The sequence below is a fragment of the Chlamydotis macqueenii genome, chromosome 16 (assembly GCF_036417535.1).
Source record: "Chlamydotis macqueenii isolate bChlMac1 chromosome 16, bChlMac1.mat, whole genome shotgun sequence".
Taxonomy (NCBI): Eukaryota; Metazoa; Chordata; class Aves; order Otidiformes; family Otididae; genus Chlamydotis; species Chlamydotis macqueenii.
In genome coordinates, this window is record NC_141571.1 from 15,647,710 (window position 1) to 15,668,529 (window position 20,820).

The 20,820-nt window shown below is 67.8% G+C and overlaps 2 protein-coding genes across 3 annotated transcripts; both read left to right on the top strand.

The window, feature by feature from the left end:
• Positions 1 to 697: 697 nt before the first annotated feature.
• Positions 698 to 3,600, top strand: REM1 (RRAD and GEM like GTPase 1). Its single transcript, XM_086760650.1, has 4 exons — positions 698 to 1,145; positions 1,362 to 1,444; positions 2,316 to 2,520; positions 2,704 to 3,600. The coding sequence occupies exons 1-4, from the start codon at positions 830 to 832 to the stop codon at positions 2,979 to 2,981; spliced, it is 882 nt and encodes a 293-aa protein (XP_086616776.1). The 5' UTR covers positions 698 to 829; the 3' UTR covers positions 2,982 to 3,600.
• Positions 3,601 to 6,618: 3,018 nt separating this feature from the next.
• HM13 (histocompatibility minor 13) lies at positions 6,619 to 18,508 on the top strand. 2 transcript variants are annotated; one of them, XM_086760735.1, is made up of 13 exons: positions 6,619 to 6,848; positions 8,239 to 8,337; positions 9,861 to 9,943; positions 10,361 to 10,449; positions 11,016 to 11,101; positions 11,244 to 11,369; positions 12,822 to 12,879; positions 13,436 to 13,519; positions 13,779 to 13,815; positions 14,837 to 14,939; positions 15,498 to 15,583; positions 17,645 to 17,834; positions 18,125 to 18,508. In XM_086760735.1, the coding sequence occupies exons 1-12, from the start codon at positions 6,654 to 6,656 to the stop codon at positions 17,793 to 17,795; spliced, it is 1,197 nt and encodes a 398-aa protein (XP_086616861.1). In that variant the 5' UTR covers positions 6,619 to 6,653; the 3' UTR covers positions 17,796 to 17,834; positions 18,125 to 18,508. The 2 variants fall into 2 exon arrangements, with proteins under 2 accessions (XP_086616861.1, XP_086616862.1); XM_086760736.1 differs by lacking the exon at positions 17,645 to 17,834.
• Positions 18,509 to 20,820: the final 2,312 nt, after the last annotated feature.

Sequence of the window (20,820 nt, forward strand, 5' to 3'; positions counted from 1 at the left end):
GACTGGTGTCCCAGTGCGGGGTTGGACCAGTGCCCACGTGGGGCCGGTGCCTGGGCGATTTGGTGCCAGTGTCAGCGGTGCGGCAGCACCCACGCGGCTCTCGGCCAACTGACGGGTTCAGAGAAAACCAACTGCTCTTCTTGCCGGTGCCGAGAGAGTCTATGGCCGCGCTTTCCATCGCCGGCTCCTGGCCATGGCGTCTGCCGAGCAGGGGCCGAGGTCCCGGCAAAGCGCAGCCCCACCGGGCACCGGGCACCGGGCGCTGGGCACCGGGCAGGACCGGCCGGGCTCGGTTCGCTCCTTAATTGGCGAAGCGGCGGAGCCGTGCTCTGCCCCGCTCCACCGCGAGATGGAGCCGGGCCGGGGCGGGGGCCGCGGGGAGCACGGCCCGGGGGGACCGGGGGGACCGGGGGGGGGACCCTGCCCACGCAGGACGGGGAACGCGGCGGAGCCACCGCCCCGCGGCAGCGCATCCTCCCCCGCGCCGCTCCCCGGGACCGAGGGGACGCGCCCCGGGGGGATTCACCGTGCCCCCGGCACCGGGAGCCCCAGGGGACCGAGGGGACCGGACGGAGCGGCCGGGGCCGGGACCGGGGCCGGTGCGGGCGGGGATGTGTCCGGCGAGGGAGGGACCGGGGGCGGCGAGGGGCTCCACCTCCCGGGGTTTAAAACCCGGGCCGGGCTGCGGAGAACTCGTCCCGGGGAAAGCCGTGCCCGAGCTACCGACGGCTCGGCCGGGCACCGGGAGCGGCACCGGGAGCGGCGCGGCCAGGGGCTGCCGGGGCCCCTCGGGGCGGCCTCTCCCAGCCCCCTGCCCTCGGTGCCGCCGATGACCCTGAACACGCAACGCGGGAGCAGGAGCCCGCTGCGCAGGAGGGCCAGCACCCCTCTGCCGCGGCCCGGGGTGCTGGGTGTCACCCCCCGGGACGAGCCCTGCCACCCTCAGCTGGGTCACTCGGCGTCCGAGCCGGGTGCCAGGGCTGCGGCACCCCGGGACAGCTGGTCCTCCGAGTCCTCGGGCTCCTCCGGCCCCTCGGAGCCCCTCTTCCGCGTGGTGCTGCTGGGCGACCCCGGCGTGGGCAAGACCAGCTTGGTCAACCTCTTCGCCGGCGTCCAGGAGCGGGACCTGCTGGAACAGCACGGAGGTGGGTGCCTGGCAGGGGGAGCGCTGGTTGGGGGTCCCTCTGCAGCGGGGTTGCCCACCGCGGGGCCCGGAGGACGCGGCGGGGCGGCAGCGTGTGTCTGGGTCCCGTGTTGGGAAAATCCCCGCGTGCAAGGCGGGGGAGAGCCTGGCGCCAGGAGCGGGGCTCAGCTGCCCCCCGGCAGCGCGGTGCCAACCGGGCTCTCCCGGCGTCTCGCAGAGGCCGCGTACGAGCGCACGCTGACCGTGGATGGCGAGGAGACCACGCTGCTGGTGATGGACACCTGGGAGCCGGAGCAGCGGGTACAGTGGGGCCAGGGCTGGGACGCGTGCGGGGCACGTTGTACGGGCACAGCCGCTGTGCGTGGGCACGGGGTGCCCCTCGCACGTGGAGCGGAAGGGGCAGTGGGGAAGGAGCGTGGCGGCAGCCTGCTTCGAAATACGTGGAAATGGTTTGGGTGCGGGGCTGAAGGCATCAACTGGGCAAATCCCCGTGCGATGGTGCCACCAGCCAGCATGCGTGCTTTAGCAAGCAGAGCCGCGGCCCCGAGAGCCTGGCACGGGGCATTCCTTCCGCCCCGCGCGCGGAGGCATGGCCTGGGCAGAAATGCCAGCGCCGCCGCCGCGGCTGCCTCCCCCCGTGCCGGGGCCTAGCATTCCTGCGGGTGCCACCGGGACCGATCCCCAGGAGCGGGGATGGAGCGGGTGCCCGGGCTGTAAACATGGGCGCAGCATCCGCGTGGGCTGGGGCTGCGTTCTGCAGGTACGGCTGCGCTGGCTGGAGATGCCCCAGCACCACAACACCCTTTATTTCCATGGTCGCTTGATCCCATCCTGCCCAGCAGGGACCAGCGCCTGCTTCACCCACGACGCCGGCACCGCGCGGCCGACGCCGGTGCCGGGAGGTGCGGCCTCAGCCCCCGAGCCAAGCTGAGCCCACAGCCCCAGTTTGTTGTCAGCAGAGGAGGAAACTCTCAAACGCTCCCCAAAATCGGGAGCTTTTAATCTGCATTTTATTAACAAGGCCACATGTCTGCTCCCCACCATGTGGGGGCTGGTGGGGTGGGCTGGCAGGTCCCGTCGGTGCCAGGGTGCTCCGCCGTCCCCCGGGAGCGGTCGGGGCTGCCACTAGCCCCCGTGGCGCGGTGACATCTTGTTCCGGGTGTGGTGGCAGGGCGAGGAGAGCTGGCGCCGCAGCCATTGCCTGCAGGTGGGGAACGCCTATGTCATCGTCTACTCCATCACCGACCGCGGCAGCTTCGAGAGCGCCTCGGAGCTGCGCATCCAGCTGCGCCGCGCGCGGCAGGCCGAGGACATCCCCATCATCCTGGTGGGGAACAAAACCGACCTGGTGCGGTGCCGTGAGGTCTCCGTCGAAGGTGAGTGGTGCCGGGGGCGGGAATCTGGCCGGTGGGGACCCTGCGCCCAGGCTCCCTGCCCAGCCGCTTGCCCCACGTCTGTCCCCTTGTCCCTGGAGGCGCAGCCCGCATGTGGCAGCGCCCGGGGCGCCAGCACCCGTGGTGCCAGCGGGGCCGTGCCACCTCCCCGCCTTTCCCTTGCAGAGGGCCGCGCTTGCGCCGTGGTGTTCGACTGCAAGTTCATCGAGACGTCGGCGGCTCTGCAGCACAACGTGGCCGAGCTCTTCGAGGGGGTGGTGCGGCAGATCCGCCTGCGCCGTGGCAGCAAGGAGGCCCGTGCGCACCCCGCGCCGGGCCAAAAGCGCAAGGAGAGCCTCACCAAGAGAGCCCGGCGCTTCCTCGACAGGCTGGTGGCCAGGAACAGCAGCAAAGTGGCCCTCAAAGTCCGCTCCAAGTCCTGCCACGACCTGTCCGTGCTCTGAGAGCCATCTGCCCCCCGACCGTCTGCACGCGCCGGCTGGGGACTCGCGCGCCGGCTGGGGACTCTCCTCTCTGCCGGCAGCGTGGCCGGCGGCTCCGCCGAGAGCCCAGACAGGGCTGGAGCGATGCTGAGGACGTGGAGCTGTTTTAACCGGTGCTGAGCGATGCCTGGGGCGCTCTGGATCCGGCCGCGTCCCCTCCAGGAGAGGGGACAAGTGGGGCCGGGTGCCCTGGGCAGCGGGTGGGATCCCTGCGCGTGGGGTGGTGAGGTCCTGGCTGCTAGGAAGCCGGGGGTGAGGGGTGGCCGTGCCGCGGTGCAGGGCTGCCTGCAGGGCCAGAGGCTGCCGGGAGCGTGGCCGGTCCTGCTCGCGGTGCCAGTCCCCCCCACCCTGCGAAGGTCCCTGCCACCCTGGGGCCTGGCTGGGGAGTGGAGCTGGGGGAGCACCGGCAGCGTCGCCTGGCACCCCCGGCCTCTCCACGCCAGCACCGCGCCAGGGCTGCGTGCCATGCCTCCCCGGCACCACTGCTTCTCGAAGCAAGTTCTTTTCTGTACTGGTGCAACGGGGAAAACCCTCGATCTGCAGAATAAACGGCATCAGGGAGGTGCCGGTCTCTGCTGGGTCCCTGCCGTGGGGAGCGGAGCGCTGGGGCTGCGTGGCCAGATTCAAGTCCGGTTCCTCGCTCGCAGCCCGGGCCAGCCAAAACACCTCAGGGCAGGGAGAACCTTCACCCGCCCCTGGCAGAGATCTCTGTTCCTCACCCAGCGGTCACGGCGTCATCCCCGGTGATGACAGAAGCCCCCAACCTTCCCTGCCGCTCCTGGCTCCCGGCCGGCTCTGGAAAAGCCTCTGGAAGGGCTGAGCTCTGCTGGGGTCTCAAGCCCCCGCGCCCCACGGGAGCTGCAGCCTGGGCAGGGAGCCGGGCGCTCGGTGGCTCCCGGTACGCCGGGAAAGGGCAGGGAGGCAGGAGCCGGGCAGCGCGGCAGCGGCCGCAGCGCGGCACAGCCGGGAAGGGACGTGCTTGGCCGCAGCGAGCAGCGAGTGACCCCAGGCACCCCGCGGAGGCGATGCTGGAGCCGCGTGGGCTCAGCCGGTTGTTTTTGGGCCACGTTGCCGGCGAGCAGCTGGGACGCCGCGGGGTAACCTGCTCAGCGGCCCCGGGCCCGGCGCCAGGGAGGATCAGCGGTGCCCTGGCTCCCCGGGTCAGGTCGGGAGTTTCCGCTCGATCTGCGGCTCGAGCGTGGGGAGCCGCCGGCCGTGGCCGGTGCGGTGCAGCCGGAGAGGGGGTCACAGCACAAAGGGGACACTGGGATGGGGCAGCGCCCTGTCCCTGCGGGAAAACAGTCTCTCCACAGGTGCAAACCCCACAGGGGGCTTCTCCCTGCCAGCTCCGTCCCCGGGACCAGGGAAGCCCGCTCGGGCTTTTCTCCGTGCTGCTCGGTGCCTCCCCAACCCGTAGGCGACAGCAGCATTGCCGCTTTCCCCTCGCCGCTGCTCGGGCTCGGGCTGCTGTGCCGGGCTCTGCCCTGGAGCTCCCCGCACCCCGGTTCCTGGCGCCGCTGGACGCGGTGCCGCGGTTCACACGGCGCCCATCAGCGGGGCCCGGGGCTGCGCGCCGGGGCTGGGGGCTCGGGGCTGCCGCCGATCCCTCCCGCAGCCGCAGCCGGTGTTTCCCTGCGTCAGGAGGCGACGGGGGGGGCCACGGGATGGAAAGTTGGCAGCCGGCAGAGAGGGGAGTGGAAAGAATGAGCTCAAACCCAGAAAAATGCGGCCGCGCTGGAGGGTGGGAGGAGAGGCCAGGAGGCCACGGCGAGGTGCTGGGAAACCAGGGGAGGAAGGAAGGAGGAGAGCCCCGAGGGCTGCTGCCCGGCCAGCTTCCGACCCCAGGGCAACGCGGAGATGGACGGTGGTGGTCCGGCCGCTGCCCCCTCCTCCGCTAGCCCCCCATCTGCTGCCGGTCCCGAGGGGACGGGGCCCTCAGCCGGAGCAGCCACCCCAGCGTGCGGGGGGTTCATCTTCTCACGGGGAGCGGCCGAGAAAAGCGGAGGGGAGGAGAGCGGCCACTGCCCGGCCGTGGGCAGCTCGGGCCCTCAGTCCCTGCAGGACGGTGGTGGCCGGGGGCGTTTTCGGGTTCTGGTTTAACCAAAACGTGAGGAGTGGCTCAGCCCCCACCAGCCATCGCTTCGGGCTCGCCCCAGCCCCAGGACGACGCTCCCGCCCCTGTTAACCTGGGTTTGGTGCAAAAAGAGCTGAAATGGACACCCCGACTCCCTGCACCGCCACGGCAGCGCCGGGGCCCCGCTGCTCCCCAGGGGATCACACGCTCCTGCTTCCTGGGGGCACAGGAGAAAGCAAGGGGAGCTGCCGCTCCTGCTCCTCAGGCAGCAACCAAAACCGAAGGCAAAGATTCGGGAGGTTCCTGGAGAGGGACTTCGCAGCCCCCACCCAGGGCAGCTTTTTGGGTTTGTGTCGCGGAGCCCAAAGCAGGGCAGGAGTTGCTGCAGGGCTGCGGCGCAGGGGGCTGAGCAGGGAGGGGAAGCGTCGCCCTTTGTCGAGGGCTCCCAAGCCAAGGGGGCGATTAGGGGGCGGGTGGGCACCCAGAGGGGTCCGTAGGGCGCCGGGTGAGGGGGTCCGTAAGGGGGTCGGCAGCCGCGCCGTGGCGGGCGGCGCAGGCAGCGGGGTGGGCAGCAGCGGGGCGGGCGCGGGCGCGGTGCCTGCGTGGCTGCCTGCCGCTGCCCTGGGTGCCTGTCCTTCTCCTTTGTGGGAGAAGCAGCGGCAGGAGAGCAGAGCGCCCGGGCAGGCGGCCAGCCCCGCGCAGGCACAGCCGCGCTCCCGGGAGGCCTTGCCGCTGCCCTCCGCCTCAGCCACCCGGCGATGAATCACCTCCGGTCCTGAAATAGATCCTTCTTTTTTTTAAAAAAAAAAAAAGAGGAAAACATTCTAAAAGAAATCCCAAACTTGCTTTTTAATCCCCGCCGCGCTCCCTCGCGCTGCCCGCGGCTCAGACCCGAACGCGGGGCAGCACCGTTTGGGTTTGCCCAGCCTTTGTCTCCGCTGGTGTCCTTGCTCCTGAGCGGGCTCTGGTCCCCGCACCGGTGCAGGGGAACTGGCGAGGAGGAGGAGGAGGAGGAGGAGGAGGAGGAGGAGGAGGGGGCCGGGTGGCACGGCCAGGCTGGCAGCGGTGGGAACATCTGTGAGGAAAACAGCCGTTTCAGCCCCGTTTCTCCCGGCCCGGCGGCGGGGAGCGTTCGGTGCCATTCACGAGGCGTTTTTAGGGAGGGAGCGCCGGCCGGGTGCCGCTCACGGCCGGCTCGGGCTGCCCTCACGGCCCGCGGCCCACCCCGCCCGGGGCACGGGCACCGCGCCGGGGCATTCCCTTCCACCACGGCCGGGCCCCGCGGGGAGGGAGCCAGCCTGGAGACCCGCCCGGAGCCGGGGGTGCGGGGGCGGCCGGACCGCAGGGCCGAGCCCAGGGGCGGCCGTGGGGCCGGGATCGGGGCCGGGGCCGGGATCGGGCCCAGCCGCGCTCGGTCTCCTAGCAACGCCAGCCCGGTTTGCGGCGGGGCGGGGGGGCGTGGCCGGCGTCACCGACGCGTGACGCGTTTCCGGTCCGGTAAGAGGACGTGTCCCTGGCGCGCGCCGGGCCGGAAGCGGACCGCGGTGGGAGCAGCCGCCATGGAGGAGGCCGCGGCGCACAACGGCAGCGCCGCCGGGGCCGGGGCCGGTTCCCCGGCCGGTCCCTCCGCCGCCGCCGCCCGCCCACCCGCCACCCCCGAGGGCATGGCGCTGGCTTACGGCAGCCTGGTCCTCATGGCGCTGCTGCCCATCTTCTTCGGGGCGCTGCGCTCCGTCAGCTGCGCCAAGAGCAAGGTACCCCCGCCGCGCCCGGGCCGCCCCCCCGCCGGGGCCGCCGCCCCCTCTGCGCCCGGGGGCTCCCCGCAGCCCGGGGCCCGCCAGCGGGGGCTGCCCCCCGGCCCTCCCGGGACACCCTCCGGCCGCCCCCCCCCCCTCCATCCCATCCTGTCCCGGGAAGGGCGGAGAGACCCGGAGGTGGAGGCGGGGGAGTCCCGGGGGGAGGTCTGGCTTCCCTCGGGGGCTTCTCCAGCCCGGTCCTCGGCTGTCCCGAGAAATTCAAGTGCTGCAAAGCTCCTCGCCGCCCCGCGCACCCCCGCAAGAGATGCGGCGTCGGGGCGAGGGGCTCGTGTGTGGCTTCGCTCCCCCGCCCCGCACCCCGGGGTGCCGCGGCGCTGCCCTGCAGCCCGTCCCGCTGCACTCTGCGTCTCGGGCAGCGTCCCAGAGAGACTCGCACCCCAGCCCTTCGGCTCCCGAAGCTCAGGAGCAGGGGCTGGTTCGCACAGCCTGGTTTTTAAAGCCCCTTGTCTGCCCTTATGCCCTCCCTCGGGCGCTTCAGCTGATTTTCGTGGGGTTCCTGGCAGCCCAGGCAGCTGCGCTCTGCGAGCAGGGCCTGGCTGTGCTTCCGAGGGGAGATGTCTTCTCCCTCACGCCGCAGGGAGCTGGCGGCTCCTCGGGCGCTTGCTTCTGTGCCGCCGAGCGCCGCACGGCAGCAGCTGCGCCCGGGATAAGCTGTTGTCGCTTTGCGTGAGGGCTTCCGCTAGCGTGCCCTCTGCCCGGCGCTGGCCGCAGGTGCCTGCGCGAGGTTAAATCTGCGAGCGGCAGCCAGCTGGGCAGCCCTGCCGCTCCGCTGCGCTCCGCCGGACGTCCCTCCTGGGAAACGGCTGGTGCAAAGATGTGCAAATCTGCAAAACCCCTTCGCAGAGGGCAAAAGGGGTTTAGAAATCCAGGGCTTTTGAGCGCAAGGAGCGTCCCCAGAGCGAGGTGAGGGATGAAAAGGTGACGTCGCTCAGAGCGCGATGGGCATATGGCGCGCGCAGATGGGGAGGCTGACGGGGACGGCCGGGCCTGGGCGGCGAGGGAGCCCGGCTCCCTCTGGGCACGGGGAGAAGGGAACAAGGCCAGCGCAGCAGGCGGGGTGATTTATTTATTTATTTATTTATTTATTTTCCCTTCTCCAAGAGGAAAAAAGCAGTAAATTGTGGCAGCCCTTGGAAAGACGAGTGTGAGGTTTGCTTTTTCCATCTCAGGCTCTGCCTGCGACACAGCCCCACCTCTGGGAACAGCGGGGGGCCAACGGGTGCCCTGCCCCTCTGGAAGCCGCTGCGGAGCCCCGCTCGTTGTGTCCGTGCAGGTAGGAAGCCGGAGCAGGGGCTGATCCGCTCCTGTCCTCTCCTTCTCTCCCCAGAACTCCTCGGAGATGCCGGAGACCATTACCAGCCGGGACGCTGCTCGCTTTCCCATCGTTGCCAGTTGCACCCTCCTGGGGCTCTACCTCTTCTTTAAAGTAAGTGAGCGACGCCGGCGGGCGCTGGAGCTGGTGCCTGCCGAACTCCCCGCTGCTCAGGAGCTCCCGCGGCGGGACTGGCTCGATTTTTGGCGTGCTCTAGTTGGGTGCCCTTAGTGTTGGGACAGAAAGCGTTGAAGGCTGCACGGCTCAGGCTCCTCAGTGCCACCACGCAGGAGGATGACAGTTCTCACTCGAATTGTAACAGCCTGGGCTCGTTCAGAGCCTGTTTGTGCGTGGGGTGCTTCTGGGGAGCTGCCCAGGGGTGAGTTCACCCCTGAGCTCTGCCCGGGCTGAGAGCGGCGGGTGCCGGGGCCGCTGGACTGCTGGCGCTGCTGTCTGCGTGCTGCGCTTCTGAAGCCGCCTCGGCTGCAGGCCTGGGCGATCGCTGCCCCGTGGGCGAGCCCCTGTGTGTTCAGGTGAGGTCTTTTAGACGTGCAGAGCCGGCAAGCGCAGCGAGGCGTCCGTTCCCGGGTCACGGATAGCACATCCCAGCAGCAGGTGCTTTCGGCTCTGCGGAGGAGGGCTCCTGGCTTGGAGCGCCTTTGGCTGCCCGCGCACGCCCGGCGTGCGGCTGAGCTCCGGAGAGGCCTGGAGAGCTGTGGGGCCGCCAGCGCAGGCCGGTCCTGTCGGCACCAGCGGCTTCCGGCTTTCCTGGGCCGCCTGCGAGGCGGAAGCGTGCTCCTGGCTGCCCAGGTGAGGTTTAAGGTGCAGAGTTGGGAATATTTCAGTTCAAAGTCCCTTTAAACTGAAATGTTCAGCTGATGGCTGCACTGTGCAGCAGTGCCGCTGGAAGAGCCCCTTGCAGCCCACCCCTTCCCCGTGGCCCACGTCTCGGGGTACTCCTCTGCCTCCTCGGGTGCCTTTTCTGCTGCTTGCTCCTGGCTGGGACGGAGAAGCCAGGAAAAGAAGTGCTGAACGTGCATCGTGGCGCCCGCTGAAGTCACTGCGTGATCGACAGCTCTTGCTTTTGGTATCTGTACCCCGCCGTGGGCGCTCGTGTTCCAGCATCCCCCTTCCAGCAGAGCACGGAGGACCCCGGGGTGCCCCCGCGCAGGGCTGTAGGGTGTGATTCAGCGGTAAGGCAGCGGATGTGTTGGAGGGCAGGAGCTCTAATAATACCTCGTTTAATTAGGGCAGGACGCGCTCTGCCCGCTGCGGTAGCGAAGCGGGGGTGCTGCTGCTCCCCTCCGCCGGGGCAGCCCCCGGGAGCGGCGCGGTGCCTCGCTCGCTCTGCAGGGGACGCGCGGGGGACGCTCTGTCCTCCTTTCTGCAGCGCACGAGTTCTCTTTTGACCCGAGCTCTTGCAGACGTGCGACAGCTCGCGAGCCCGTTGTGCTTGCTCTGCGAGCAGGCGGCTATTTTCACCGTGTTTCCCAGCAGCGGTGCGGGAATTCGGGTGATTCCAGCTATTCCTCTCGTCTCCCCGGAGCACCGACGCAGCGGCTGCCGACCGCAACGCCAAGTGATGCGGATGGGGAGGACGCTGCGGCAACTGACCCCTCTCTGGATTTATCTTGCAGATATTCTCACAGGAGTACATCAATCTGCTGCTGTCCATGTATTTCTTTGTGCTGGGGATCCTGGCCCTGTCCCACACCATCAGGTACGGCGGAGGGAGGGGTGTGGCTGGGGCAGGGTTGTCTGGCTCCACGAGACGTTGAGTTCATCGCGAGGGTTCTGGAGCACCGTTGCCTTGCAGCAGAGCCAAATCCCACACCCGGACAGCGTGTGGGGGGCTGCGGGGGGCACGGGGAGCCTGCCGGGGTCTGGGCTGGGTCCTGACGTCTCATGAGGTGATGCTCAGTGCCTGTGGTGCTAGGCATTTTGGGGACTGTCACGTACGGGCAGGTCAGACCTCTGGGGGGGATGAGGTCCTGTGAAGCTGGGGCTCCTGCCGGTCCCCGATGTGGCGAAACCTGGGGTTTCCCTGTCTCGGGCGGGGGCGTGGGCCGGCATGCGCGCTGCGACACCGCGTCCTGCGAGGTTTCTGTCACACTGCTCTCTGCACCTCTCGTTTCAGCCCCATGATGAACAGGTTCTTCCCTGCAAATTTCCCCAACAAGCAGTACCAGCTCCTCTTCACGCAGGGCTCTGGGGAGAGCAAGGAGGGTACGTTGGCTCGCCGGTTTCTCTGGGGGCTGAGTGGTTTCTGCCTTTACTGCTCTGTTTCTTGCTCGCTTGCTGTTTTGGCTTTCAGCCCACCGAAACAACCTGCTCAGAGGCTTGCCTCTTGCTCCCCGCTGCGCTTCTGTAGCCAGGGCGAGCCCTGTGCGCCCCTGCAGAGCTGGGGCTGCCGCGTGCGTCGTCGTGCGCTGGCAGGCGCTCTCCTTTGCTGCCTTTTCCCAGAAACGGGTCCCGGAGTGCTGTGGGAATGGAGCCACGGCCGCTATTAAATGCGCCGCCCGCATTTAAGCTCCTTGGGTAGTGCAGTACTGACTTTTCTGTGCTGCCTTGACTGCTCTGATTCAGATCTTTGTGCGGGCGGAAGATGCTTTGATAAGTATCCTGCCCAGTAGCGTTACTGGTAAGGGAATACTTCTTCCAGTGATCCCACCAGGAGTTAACTGGTGCAGGAAGAGGGAGAAGCTCTGCCTCTCCCTGCCAGAATCCACTTTCCTTGTTGACAGAAGGGTCACAGGTGCTGCCCAGAGTCTGACTTCTCTGTTTCATTGCAGAAATAGTGAATTACGAGTTTGACACCAAGGATCTCGTGTGCCTGGCCCTGAGCAGCGTTGTGGGCGTCTGGTACCTGCTGAGGAAGGTAAGTGAGCCGCAGCCGGGTTGTGGGGAGGCCAGGGACTGGGCTGGATCAGGCCCGGGCCCCTTTCCATGGCATCTGCAGGCCGAGGCTGTGGCTCGGCACGTGGAGTGGGACCCACATCTCCTTTTCCTGCCGTTCCCAGCACTGGATTGCCAACAATCTCTTCGGGCTGGCGTTCTCCCTCAACGGGGTGGAGCTGCTGCACCTGAACAACGTCAGCACTGGCTGCATCTTGCTTGGGGGCCTCTTCATCTACGATGTCTTCTGGGTAAACAGGAGCGTTCCCTGGGGTGGATGCGGGTCGCAGCCGTGGGCGGAAGGCGTGTGTGTGGCGTAACGCCTCTTCGGGGGCAGCACGCTGGCTGCACGCACGCTTGCAGTCAGGATTTCCACTTTCTCAGCCCAAAGGGGTGTGGTGGGGATGATGGCAGACGGTGGCTCAGCAAATGTGTGTTGTTTTGGTCTCTGGCTTAGAGAGCCCAGGGCTGGCAGGGCTCTCATCGGGGCTGTTGTGGGGTACCCGGGTGGGCGGCACGCCCGGTTCTGGTGACCTGTATTCCTGGCTGGGGTCTTCCCAGTGCCTGACAGAGCTGCTGGGCGGGCTGGAGGACGAGGCTGCTCTGGGGTGCCCTGATCTTGCAGTATGGGCTGGTGTTCTGTTTGCTGCCTTCGTTAGCGTCCTCCTCCCTTGCACAGAGGAACAGATACTGGAATGCCTCCGGTCTCTTTCCTTCAGCCGGTGCAGCGCCCCGACATCTGCATTGTGAGGTTTTCCTTATTTCTGCAATGGGCCTGGACCCCAGTTTCTCCTTGCCATATCCGATTTCCCCAGCCCTTCCTGCTGCCTCCGCCTTCTGAGTTACTGGGTTCCAAATGTCTGAGAGCCTTGTGTGCCTTGAGCTCTGTCCAGCAGCTCCGCAGCTGCCCAACTAATCCTCTGTTTAAGCCTGGCTACTGTGTGTTCTGTGGTACTTGGCCGGTGCTGCTCGTTTCGTAGGCTCGTTAACGGTCTCGGCTCTGTGGTTTGCGAGCCTGTGTGCCACTTCCTGCGCTGCTCTCAGCTGCCGAGGATTCAGCCTGCTGCTCGCGTGCCGCTCGGGGTGCGAGTGTCTTCCCGGTGCTGGGCGCTTGGCTCTTAGCACGGGTTTAATCACCGCGAGGCCCAAGGAGGGAGAACTGCTCCGTGGATCAGTGACGTTGCCCCCTGCGTAGTCTTGGGGTGAATTTCCGTGTGACGCTTTTCCCCGGTCCCAGTGTGGAGTCCTGTCACTCCCTGGCGATGCCCAGAGCTCGCTGCCCCTCAGGGATTTAATCTGATGCCCGGTGCTTGCTCTGAGGTTTCTCTTTCGCCCCGGCTCTAGGGTCTCGCTCACGCGGTGCCAGGCAGCTCCTGGTTTGTGTGCCTGCTGCTGGTGGAGCCGAGGCTGGCAGCCTAGAGGTGGAAAAGAACAGAAATGGGGGTGGCTGCCCTGTGTTTGCAGCCCGCCCCCAAACGATGCCAGTGTTTAAAGCTGATAGCGTGGTACCAATCGATCACCTGAGAGCGCGACGCAGCTGCTCTGGCCATTGCTGCGGTCCCCGCTGGCGCCAGCCCGCAGCTCAGCAGCTCTCTGGCTGTTTTCTGAGGCCGCTCCGGGCCCCGAGGTGACGCCGTGGCCGAGCGCCTGTGTCCCCCTGTGCGGCTGGTGTGGTCACCCCAGACTCCTCTGCTTGCCCCTAGGTCTTTGGCACCAATGTGATGGTGACAGTTGCCAAATCGTTCGAGGCCCCGATAAAACGTGAGTAGATCTTCCCCGCGCGCTGGAGGCGGGGCTGGCTGTCCTGCTGCGGTCGCTGCCCCGCGTACCCTCTGCCTGCTAGTGACCCCCGAACCGCTGTGTGGTGCCACGGACCTGCCGGGAGCTGGGCCAGGTCTCTGGACAGGGGTGGTTTGCAGAGCCCTGAGCTGGCTGAGTTGGTCTGCACGCCCAGAGCGGGATATTTTGCCTGGTCATAAAAAAAAAAGGGGGAGGAAAAAAAAAAAACAACCCTAGAGACCCCCAAAACCAGCAGGATGGGAGAACTTGTGCTGTTGTGGAGCACGTAGTGGTTTGGGTTCTGGGAGCTGGGGCTGAAACCTGTGCGTGGGGCTGGCTTTGAACCCCTCAGTTTCCCTCCTGTCCTGGTGCCCAGAGGTTTTGCAGAAGAAGAGGAGCTGCAGGGGAGGGCGAGACCGCGGGCAGGGACGCGGGGGCCTTGCCCTGCTCCGGTCCCTTTTTGCCAGGCACGGGGGTGCTGAGGTGCGCTCAGCGCGGATGCTGCCCCCCTCACCGTGCCCCTCTCTGCTCCTCGCAGTGGTTTTCCCTCAGGACCTGCTGGAGAAGGGGCTGGAGGCCGACAACTTTGCCATGCTGGGTCTGGGAGACATCGTCATTCCAGGTGAGGACAGAGCGGGAGGATGTGACTGGCACCGCCTGTCCGAAGGGGCTGCGGGGAGCCCAGCAGGTGCCTGGCTCTGCCGTTAGCCGCGGGGGGCTGCGTGGGCTGGGGTCTCGCCCCGGGTGCCGTCCCGGTGCCGTGTGCCACGAGAGGGCACTGTCAGCCCGGGCACGGCCCGCGGAGCCGCTGCGGGTCCTGTCCTGCCTCGCTCAGCCTTCCGCGCCACCTCCGTCCCCTCACCGTCCCCTTCTCCCCGCAGGGATCTTCATCGCCTTGCTGCTGCGCTTTGACATCAGGTGAGTGGGCGGCAGCGAGGGTCTCTGGCGCGTCGGGTCTTGCAGCATATTTGAGCTGCTTTGGTGGAGGAAAACGGGAAGAGGAAGCCAGGAGTGCAGTCGCGTGCTCCCCCGCCCCGGGGCTTGGCGTGGGAACCCGGGAGAGCGGCTGCGGTGGTGGGGGGTGCGAGGGGAAGCTCGTGGCGGAGTAGAGGTGAGCAGGGCTGGCTTCGTGGATAAGCCCTGAGCGCTGCGGGTGAGTTTCTGAGCTCGTGGGCAGCGTGTAACAGCCCCCCAGAGCCTCCCCAGCACCGAGGAGGAGAGCAGCGAGGGGAAACAGCAACGGCGTGGGAAAGAGCTGGGGGTGCTGGCGCCTCTGGGGAGTGCTCGCGTGGATGCAGATTGGTGCCTGGCAGCGCTGGCTGCCTCTGGGTTGCCGTTGACGTCGGGGGAAGCGGCTCCTTCCTGCGCAGGGAAGCTGCACGAGGGGTGGCTGTCAGCAGTTGCCTCGCCGTGGAGGTCTCTGGCAGGGGAGCTGCTGGGAACGGGCTGCTTCATGCGACTGTGGTGGTGTGGCCCCGCTCCTGCTGCTGTTGCCCAGGCCCTCTGGTCTCTGCCAGCTCTTCCAGGTGTTTCCACCCACATCTTGCCTGCACCTGCTGGGAATCCCAGTTCCTGCAGCCTGCCCTGTGATAAACCAGCACATGCTGAGAGCAGTGTGCCAGGGACCAGCCCTGCCTCCCCCGAGAAGGTGGGACCCCTTTCCTGGGTCCCAGCACCGATTCCTACTGCCCCCCCAGTAGCCATCCAGCAGCAGGATGGCCTGCCTCCTTCCCTTCCTTCCCCAGCCCCTCACCTGGGTGTCACCCCATCCAGCCCTGCGGTGCTGGTGGCAGGCTCTGCGCTGGCCCGAGAGCACGGGCAGAGCACAGCTCCCTGTGCCCCAGCACGGTGGGAGATGCTGTGAGCGCTGGGCCAGCTCTGTTTTGGCCACTGGCACCCCACACCCGAGGTCACGGGGCTCTGCTCCCTTTCCCTACAGCCTGAAGAAGAACACGCACACGTATTTCTACACCAGCTTCGTGGCCTACATCTTCGGGCTGGGCCTGACCATCTTCATCATGCACATCTTCAAGCACGCCCAGGTGAGCGGCGCCGTGCTGCCTTGCACGGAGGCACGTCCCGAGCGGGACATGCCAGTTTGGCCACGAGCTTCCTGCACCGTGCCAGGAAAAAGGAGATGTGTTCCTTCTCTTGGCTTTGCTTTTCCAGTGCTGGCCTGTACCTTTCCCCGCCCAAAGCCTGCGTGCCTGGCTGGAGCCGAGTCCTGCTTGGGGCAGGGCTGGTTCAGGCAGCTGCGTTCCCAAGAGCAGCCCTGTGTTTGCGGCTTTTTGCAACCGAGCTGCCCCTGGAGACCCACCCTGCACGCTGCAGAGGGGTCCTGGGAGCCCACACGCCGTGGGTGCTGTCGCCGGTCTGTGTGGGGGCCCTCGGTGTGTTCGTGGCCCAGTGGGACCCCACAGCGAGGGGTTTGTGCTGCTGCAGCTGTGACTTGGCTCTCGAAGCAGCTTTCTGCAGCATTAACCCCCTGTGCAGCGCTGTGACATGCCACGGGCGCGGAGGGGACAGGGCCGGCTCACCTCGCGCTCCTCCCGAGGGCTGATTCCGTGTTTTGATTTAACAGTTGTGTTTCACCCCAACAGCCTGCGCTGCTGTACCTGGTCCCCGCCTGCATCGGATTCCCCCTTCTCGTGGCCTTGGCAAAGGGAGAAGTGACCGAAATGTTCAGGTGAGCGGTAGCTGGAGACGGGGCTGTTTTGCCCGCGGTGCTGGAGCGCGCGGAGCGTGCAGCTGTTCCCACGCCCGGGCACAGCTGGAGGGACGGGTTCATCCGGGCACGCTCTGGGCGTGCGTGCGCACGTGCGTGGGTGGAGGCAGCGGGTCTGTGTTGGTACACGCCGGCCCTGGCTCCAGCCGCCTCCCCGTAGCTCTGCGAGAGCCTTGGTGCCGTACCAGCAGGCAGGCAGCATCTGGTATCGCTTTACGCCCCGGTGACAAACCCTTCCCGTGTGCTGGCAGGCAGCGGAGGGTGGGACCGCACACCTGGTGCTGAGATACTTGGTCATTGTGTCCCAGGGCCCATGGGTGGGGGAGAAGGGAGCCGGATCCGGCTGAGAGAGCACCCAGGGCTGGTTGGAGCACATCCCAGCCTCCCTGCTCGGTGAAGGGTCCTGGTTTGCCGCAGTCTCCCCTGCCCCGGGGACCGTCGGTGCAGCGAAGGGGGTCTGTGCTGCGCTGTCGCGCTCCGGCCCTTCTCTCAGCCTGCCTCGCTGCAGGCGTTTGCCTGTGTGCTGGCAGCGGGCAGGTTTGGTCTCCTGCCTGGACTGTGCCACGTGGAGCACGGCGCAGCCCTTCTGGGAGCTGGTTCTCTGCCGCGCGCAGCCGGTTGTGCTCGGGGGTGGCCCGGTGCGGTTGTTTGTCTGAGGACAGCTGAAGCAGAGGACGGAAGGGAACATCTGTCCCAAAGCAGGGCCCTGCACCCCCAGGCTCCTCCTGCCCCTGCGGGCCTGCCCAAGCCCCCAGCCCGCTCAGAGGGAAACCAGCACGCAGCTGGGGCGCAGTGGGGAGCCGGCTGCCCTCCCCTGCGAGACGCAGGTATGCGTGTTCCCACCGGGCTGTCAGCTGGGCCGGCTCCCCAGCCCTGCCGCACCTGCCTGGCCTTTGATGTTGGCTTCTGACGATCGCTGCTGCAGGCACCGAGTGTCCTGGGATCGTCCTTCCTGTGCACCTGGGATCCTGCAGCCGCTCTCCCCACTGCCGTGACTCACCAGCTGACAGCAGCACCACCTCCTGCGCCAGGAAACCGGGGAGAGACGAGCTGAGAGGCCGGCCGCCTGGCAGCCAGGCGTGAGGCTAACTCCGCCGCAGAGCGTTAGCGCGAGCCGCTCTAGCTGCCAAGCGCTGCTGGGGCAAGTGCGGGAGGCTGAGGGGTTGCCCTGGGGTCTGGCCCCCCATGACATCGCTCCAGGCGCAGGCAGAGGAAGTGGGACCGGAAGAGGCCGGGGCTCCCACCTCAGAAACCCCACCAGCCGTAGCTCCCACCGTGCAGTTTCGGTGCGCCCTGCTCCTCCCCGTGCTGAGGGCAGTCCGGAGCTGGCAGCTTCCCCCGATCTCTGCCGAGCAGCTGCCAGCACACGGAGTCTCGCAGCGGCTGCAGGCTGCCCTGGGAGAGGGCAACGAGGGTCGGATGCGGGGGCGAGCACGGGCAGCGCTGCGGGGAGGGTGGGAGCGGGCAGGGCTGCGCTGCGGACCTGCGGAAGGGGTGCTGACAGAGCAGAGGTGGGCACGTCGGGATCGGTTTCATGGCTCCCAGCCTCACCGAGCCTCCCTGGGCAGGCAGTGACCGTCGCTCTGCTGCTGTCAGCTGCGGGGCGCCCGTCCTGCCGCTCATGCCCGCAGCAGGCGCAGCGTCCTCAAGCAGCAGGAAAGGGCCTGTCACCTCGGTCTGCTGCCTGGGCCGCTCTGCCGCTGCCTGCCCGCTGCCCAGGCTTGCTCTCTCCCGTGGGCTGCGCCCGGAGCTGCCTTTTCCCCGGGTCTCAGCTCTCGCTTTTCCACGCTGCAGCCCTGCCCCGTGGCCTGCAGGCGAGGGGAGTGCAGGCAGGAGCCTGCCAGCACGGCCTCGGGGCCGCCCCAGCCGGGGCTAGCGAGTGCCGGAGGGGATGGCAGGCGGCCCGCGCAGGGTGGCGGGTTTGCAGCAGTCTCACTCCAAAACTCTTCTGCTTTTTCTCTCTCTCTCTCCTTTCTGTCCTGTCTCCCCCCTTTCCCCTCCTGCTTCCTCTCTCTCCTGCAGCTATGAATCCTCTGCTGAAATCTTGCCGCACACACCGCGACTTACCCACTTCCCCACCGTGTCCGGCTCGCCGGCCAGCCTTGCTGATTCCATGCAGCAGAAACTGTCCTGTCCCCGCCGACGCCGGCAGCAAAGCCCTAGTGCCATGTAGCGATCGCACGCGGTGCCCTTTCTCTGTCGCTCTGGCCAGGTACGGGCTGGTCCAGGCTCTCCCCGTTCCCCGGGCAGAGGCCGTAGCTGTCGCCTGGCTGCTGTGGGCCGGCGTCTCTCCGTCTGTGAGGGGAGACCGGGAAGAGCAGAGAGGGTTTGACGTCTCTGCCACCGTCTCATCCGCGCCTGGGCTCTGCCCCACCAGCCTTCCTGCACTGGGGGGGGCCGTGGCTGGAGCAGACCCCCAGCCCGCGGCTCCGGGCTGAGCTGTCCCAGCCTGGCATGGGTCTGTTCCTGCTCACTCCTCCCTCTTGTCCTTCTTGTCCCCAGCTACGAGGAGAGCTCTGCCCCCAAGGAGGTGCCGGGGGCCTCCAAGGAAGAGACGACAGAAGCCTCCAAGAAGGAGAAGTGACCTTGCCCGCGGGCTTTGCCCGGCGCCGCTGGGCTGGGGCCCTTCTAGACCCTCCGCCAGTGACAGACGACAAAACAATTGTGCAAGAGCATCGTGTTGTGTGTGTGGGAGCAGCCGCCCGGGTCCGGTATCGATGTACGCCGCATAGCCACCCCCGGCCGGCCCCCCGGGGCCGTGCCGCCGCCCCCCCGCCTGTTCATCTCCCACGAGGGTACGGGGCGGGTGGGGGGCAAACCACAGGCCGGTTTTTAAATTTTGTATTGTGCATTTGCTTTCTCTCATATTAAACCATGTCGAAGGAAGGAGCGCTGGGTCGCGCTGACAGCCCTCGCCTCAGACGCCGCTCCGGTTGCAGCCCCCGGCCGGCACTGGGATGGCCGTCCCGGCTCTCCGGCGGCCTTGTTCTCCCTGTGGGGCCCGTGGCCGTTGTCTGGCTGTTTCCAAGGGACCGTCCCCTCCCCCCTCCCCCTCCTCTGGTGCTCGGCTTGTCCCCGGCCCGCCTCAGCCTGGCTGCCCCGCTGCAGCACCCGCATTCAGCCCCTGACCCCCCCGGCCTGCGCGGTGGTGGGTTTGAGCCGGGGTCTGGCCCCGGAGCGGGGTGGCTGAGCGGGGATTGGGGGGTGGGAACCCAGCGGGATGGGGGTGTGCTCTGCCTCGGCTGTGCAGGGAGAGCGGGCATGCGAGGGAAAGAGCTGGGTGACCCCAAACCCAGCCCAGGCGTGGGGCGAAGGCAGCGGGGCCCGCAGCCCCGGGGTGTCCTCCCTGCCCGCCCTCGGGGCAGGCGTGCGGAGGATCCTGGAGGACCCTGCACCCCTCCGGCCATGCCCACTGCCAGAATAAACAGAAAGCGTTGCCGGCTTGGCAGCCCCTCCACAAAAGCCATATTGAACCATTATTCCCCCCTTCGGCTGCGAGCACTAAAAGTGGCGCCTCGCGTTCTGCCATCTAATGACCCTTCTCGTCTCCCGCAGATGTTTTCGATGACTCGCAGCTCCTTTTCCAACAGCCCGGTCCGCAGAAACAAGAGGGGCCGCTTTAATTCCCATTAAATACCTCCAGCTAAGCAAACAGCGTGCGGCAGGGCCCGGGCACGGCGCGGCCGCCAGACGCGGCCCACGGAGTCGCTGAGTCTAGACTCCAGATGTGATTTCGCCAGCCTCCAGTGTCCCCTGGAAAACCGCGCTGGCTCTGCCGCGGGGCGCAGCACCCTGCCCCAGCCGGGGCCCCGCTCACGGCTGCGGTGATGGCGTGGGTCCCCCGGTGCGGGTCCGGCAGCTCATCCCGCCGGGCTCTGCATCCTCCCCGGCTTCGTGTCCTGGGAGCCTGATGCCACGGCGACCTCACACCCGTCCCTCTGCATCCTCCGGAGCTCCCGAGCGTGCAGGAGCGGGCTGAGGGGTCACACACAGCACCCCCAGCCCCAGCATCGCCCTCCTGCCTGCCTGCTGCCCCGCGGAGCTCGGGGATGCTCGTGCCAGCAGTACGTGCGGCGGGAGCGCGGCAGCGAGCCAGGAGCTTTCCCAGGGCCGCGGGGAGCGGAAGGCCTGGGGAGAGGAGAGCCGCGTCGCCCCTCACCCTGCCCGGCCGATAAGCCGGGGCCGGGCTGGGAGGAAGGAAGCTCGCGGAGCCCTGCAAGGAGCCGGCGCCTCAGCGGCCCCGGGCTCGCCCGCTGCACCTGGGCCCTGCAGCACCTCCGCTCCCGGCACCGCCACGCTGTGCGGCTCCACGCTGTCTGGGCTGCCGCTGGGCTGCCTTCCCTTCGCCTTCCACCTGGTCCCTCCGGTTCTGGGGGGCTGCGGAAACGCGAAGGTGCTGGCTCCCACAGGAGACCTCCGTTCACTCAGCTGGAGCCAGCCTGCCCGGGTTTGGGGGGATCCCCCTTGCTCGGGACCCTCGTGCTAAGCTCCTGCCAGGGACTGCAGCAGGGCGGGACGGGCTGAGCTGGGGGCACCACTCGTCCCCAGAGCCCTGCAGAGCCTCCCCAGTGCGGCTGCTGGGATGCACGCTGGGTGCTGCCGTCCCCGGGAACTGGTGGTGGGAGCTGGGGTCCCGCGGGGTGGTGAGTGCCGGCGGTGGCGCCTGGCCAGCGGCCACGAGAGGGGAGAGGATGCAGCCAAGAGCGGCCCCGGTCCCAGCCAGCGAGGAGGGGCAGGAAACTGGAATAAATCCCAGGAAGGGCTGCCTGGCTCCAGCTGGTCTGGGCTGCAGCGGATGGAGCCAGGGACGGGAAAGGAGAAGGCGGGACGGGAACGCGCAGGGGCTTCCTCAGGCTTCAGCCGTGCTCCAGCTGTGCAGCGAGTGCCGGCAGCCCCGGCTCAGCACTGTCCTGTGGGCACGGGGGGCTGGAGTCTCCGCGCAGCCTTCGGGGCAGGGGTGTGCCCATCGCCAGGGCCGACTCACAGGTGGCATGGGGCAAGGGGACCCGGATGGAGCCGAGCCAGGGCAGGAGCAGCCCGGCTTTGGGGGTCCCGGTCACTGGGGGGGCCCCCAGCCTGGCCCGTGGTGCCCGCGCTGCCTTTCCTCCAACTCGCAGCCCTGCAGAGCCCCGCGCACCCCAGCACGGGGCTGAGGCGCCGGCCGGCCCCCCTGTCCCTGTTACTGCCGTGGCCCCTCG

Excerpts from the sequence above, each read along its gene's own strand:
- REM1 (XM_086760650.1), top strand. The coding sequence starts at position 830 with ATGACCCTGAACACGCAACGCGGGAGCAGGAGCCCGCTGCGCAGGAGG. Across the intron at positions 1,146-1,361 it reads CCTGCTGGAACAGCACGGAG|AGGCCGCGTACGAGCGCACG; the intron begins GTGGGTGCCTGG and ends GGCGTCTCGCAG. Across the intron at positions 2,521-2,703 it reads CCGTGAGGTCTCCGTCGAAG|AGGGCCGCGCTTGCGCCGTG; the intron begins GTGAGTGGTGCC and ends TTTCCCTTGCAG.
- HM13 (XM_086760735.1), top strand. The coding sequence starts at position 6,654 with ATGGAGGAGGCCGCGGCGCACAACGGCAGCGCCGCCGGGGCCGGGGCC. Across the intron at positions 13,816-14,836 it reads CTGCTGCGCTTTGACATCAG|CCTGAAGAAGAACACGCACA; the intron begins GTGAGTGGGCGG and ends CTTTCCCTACAG. Across the intron at positions 15,584-17,644 it reads GAAGTGACCGAAATGTTCAG|CTATGAATCCTCTGCTGAAA; the intron begins GTGAGCGGTAGC and ends TCTCTCCTGCAG.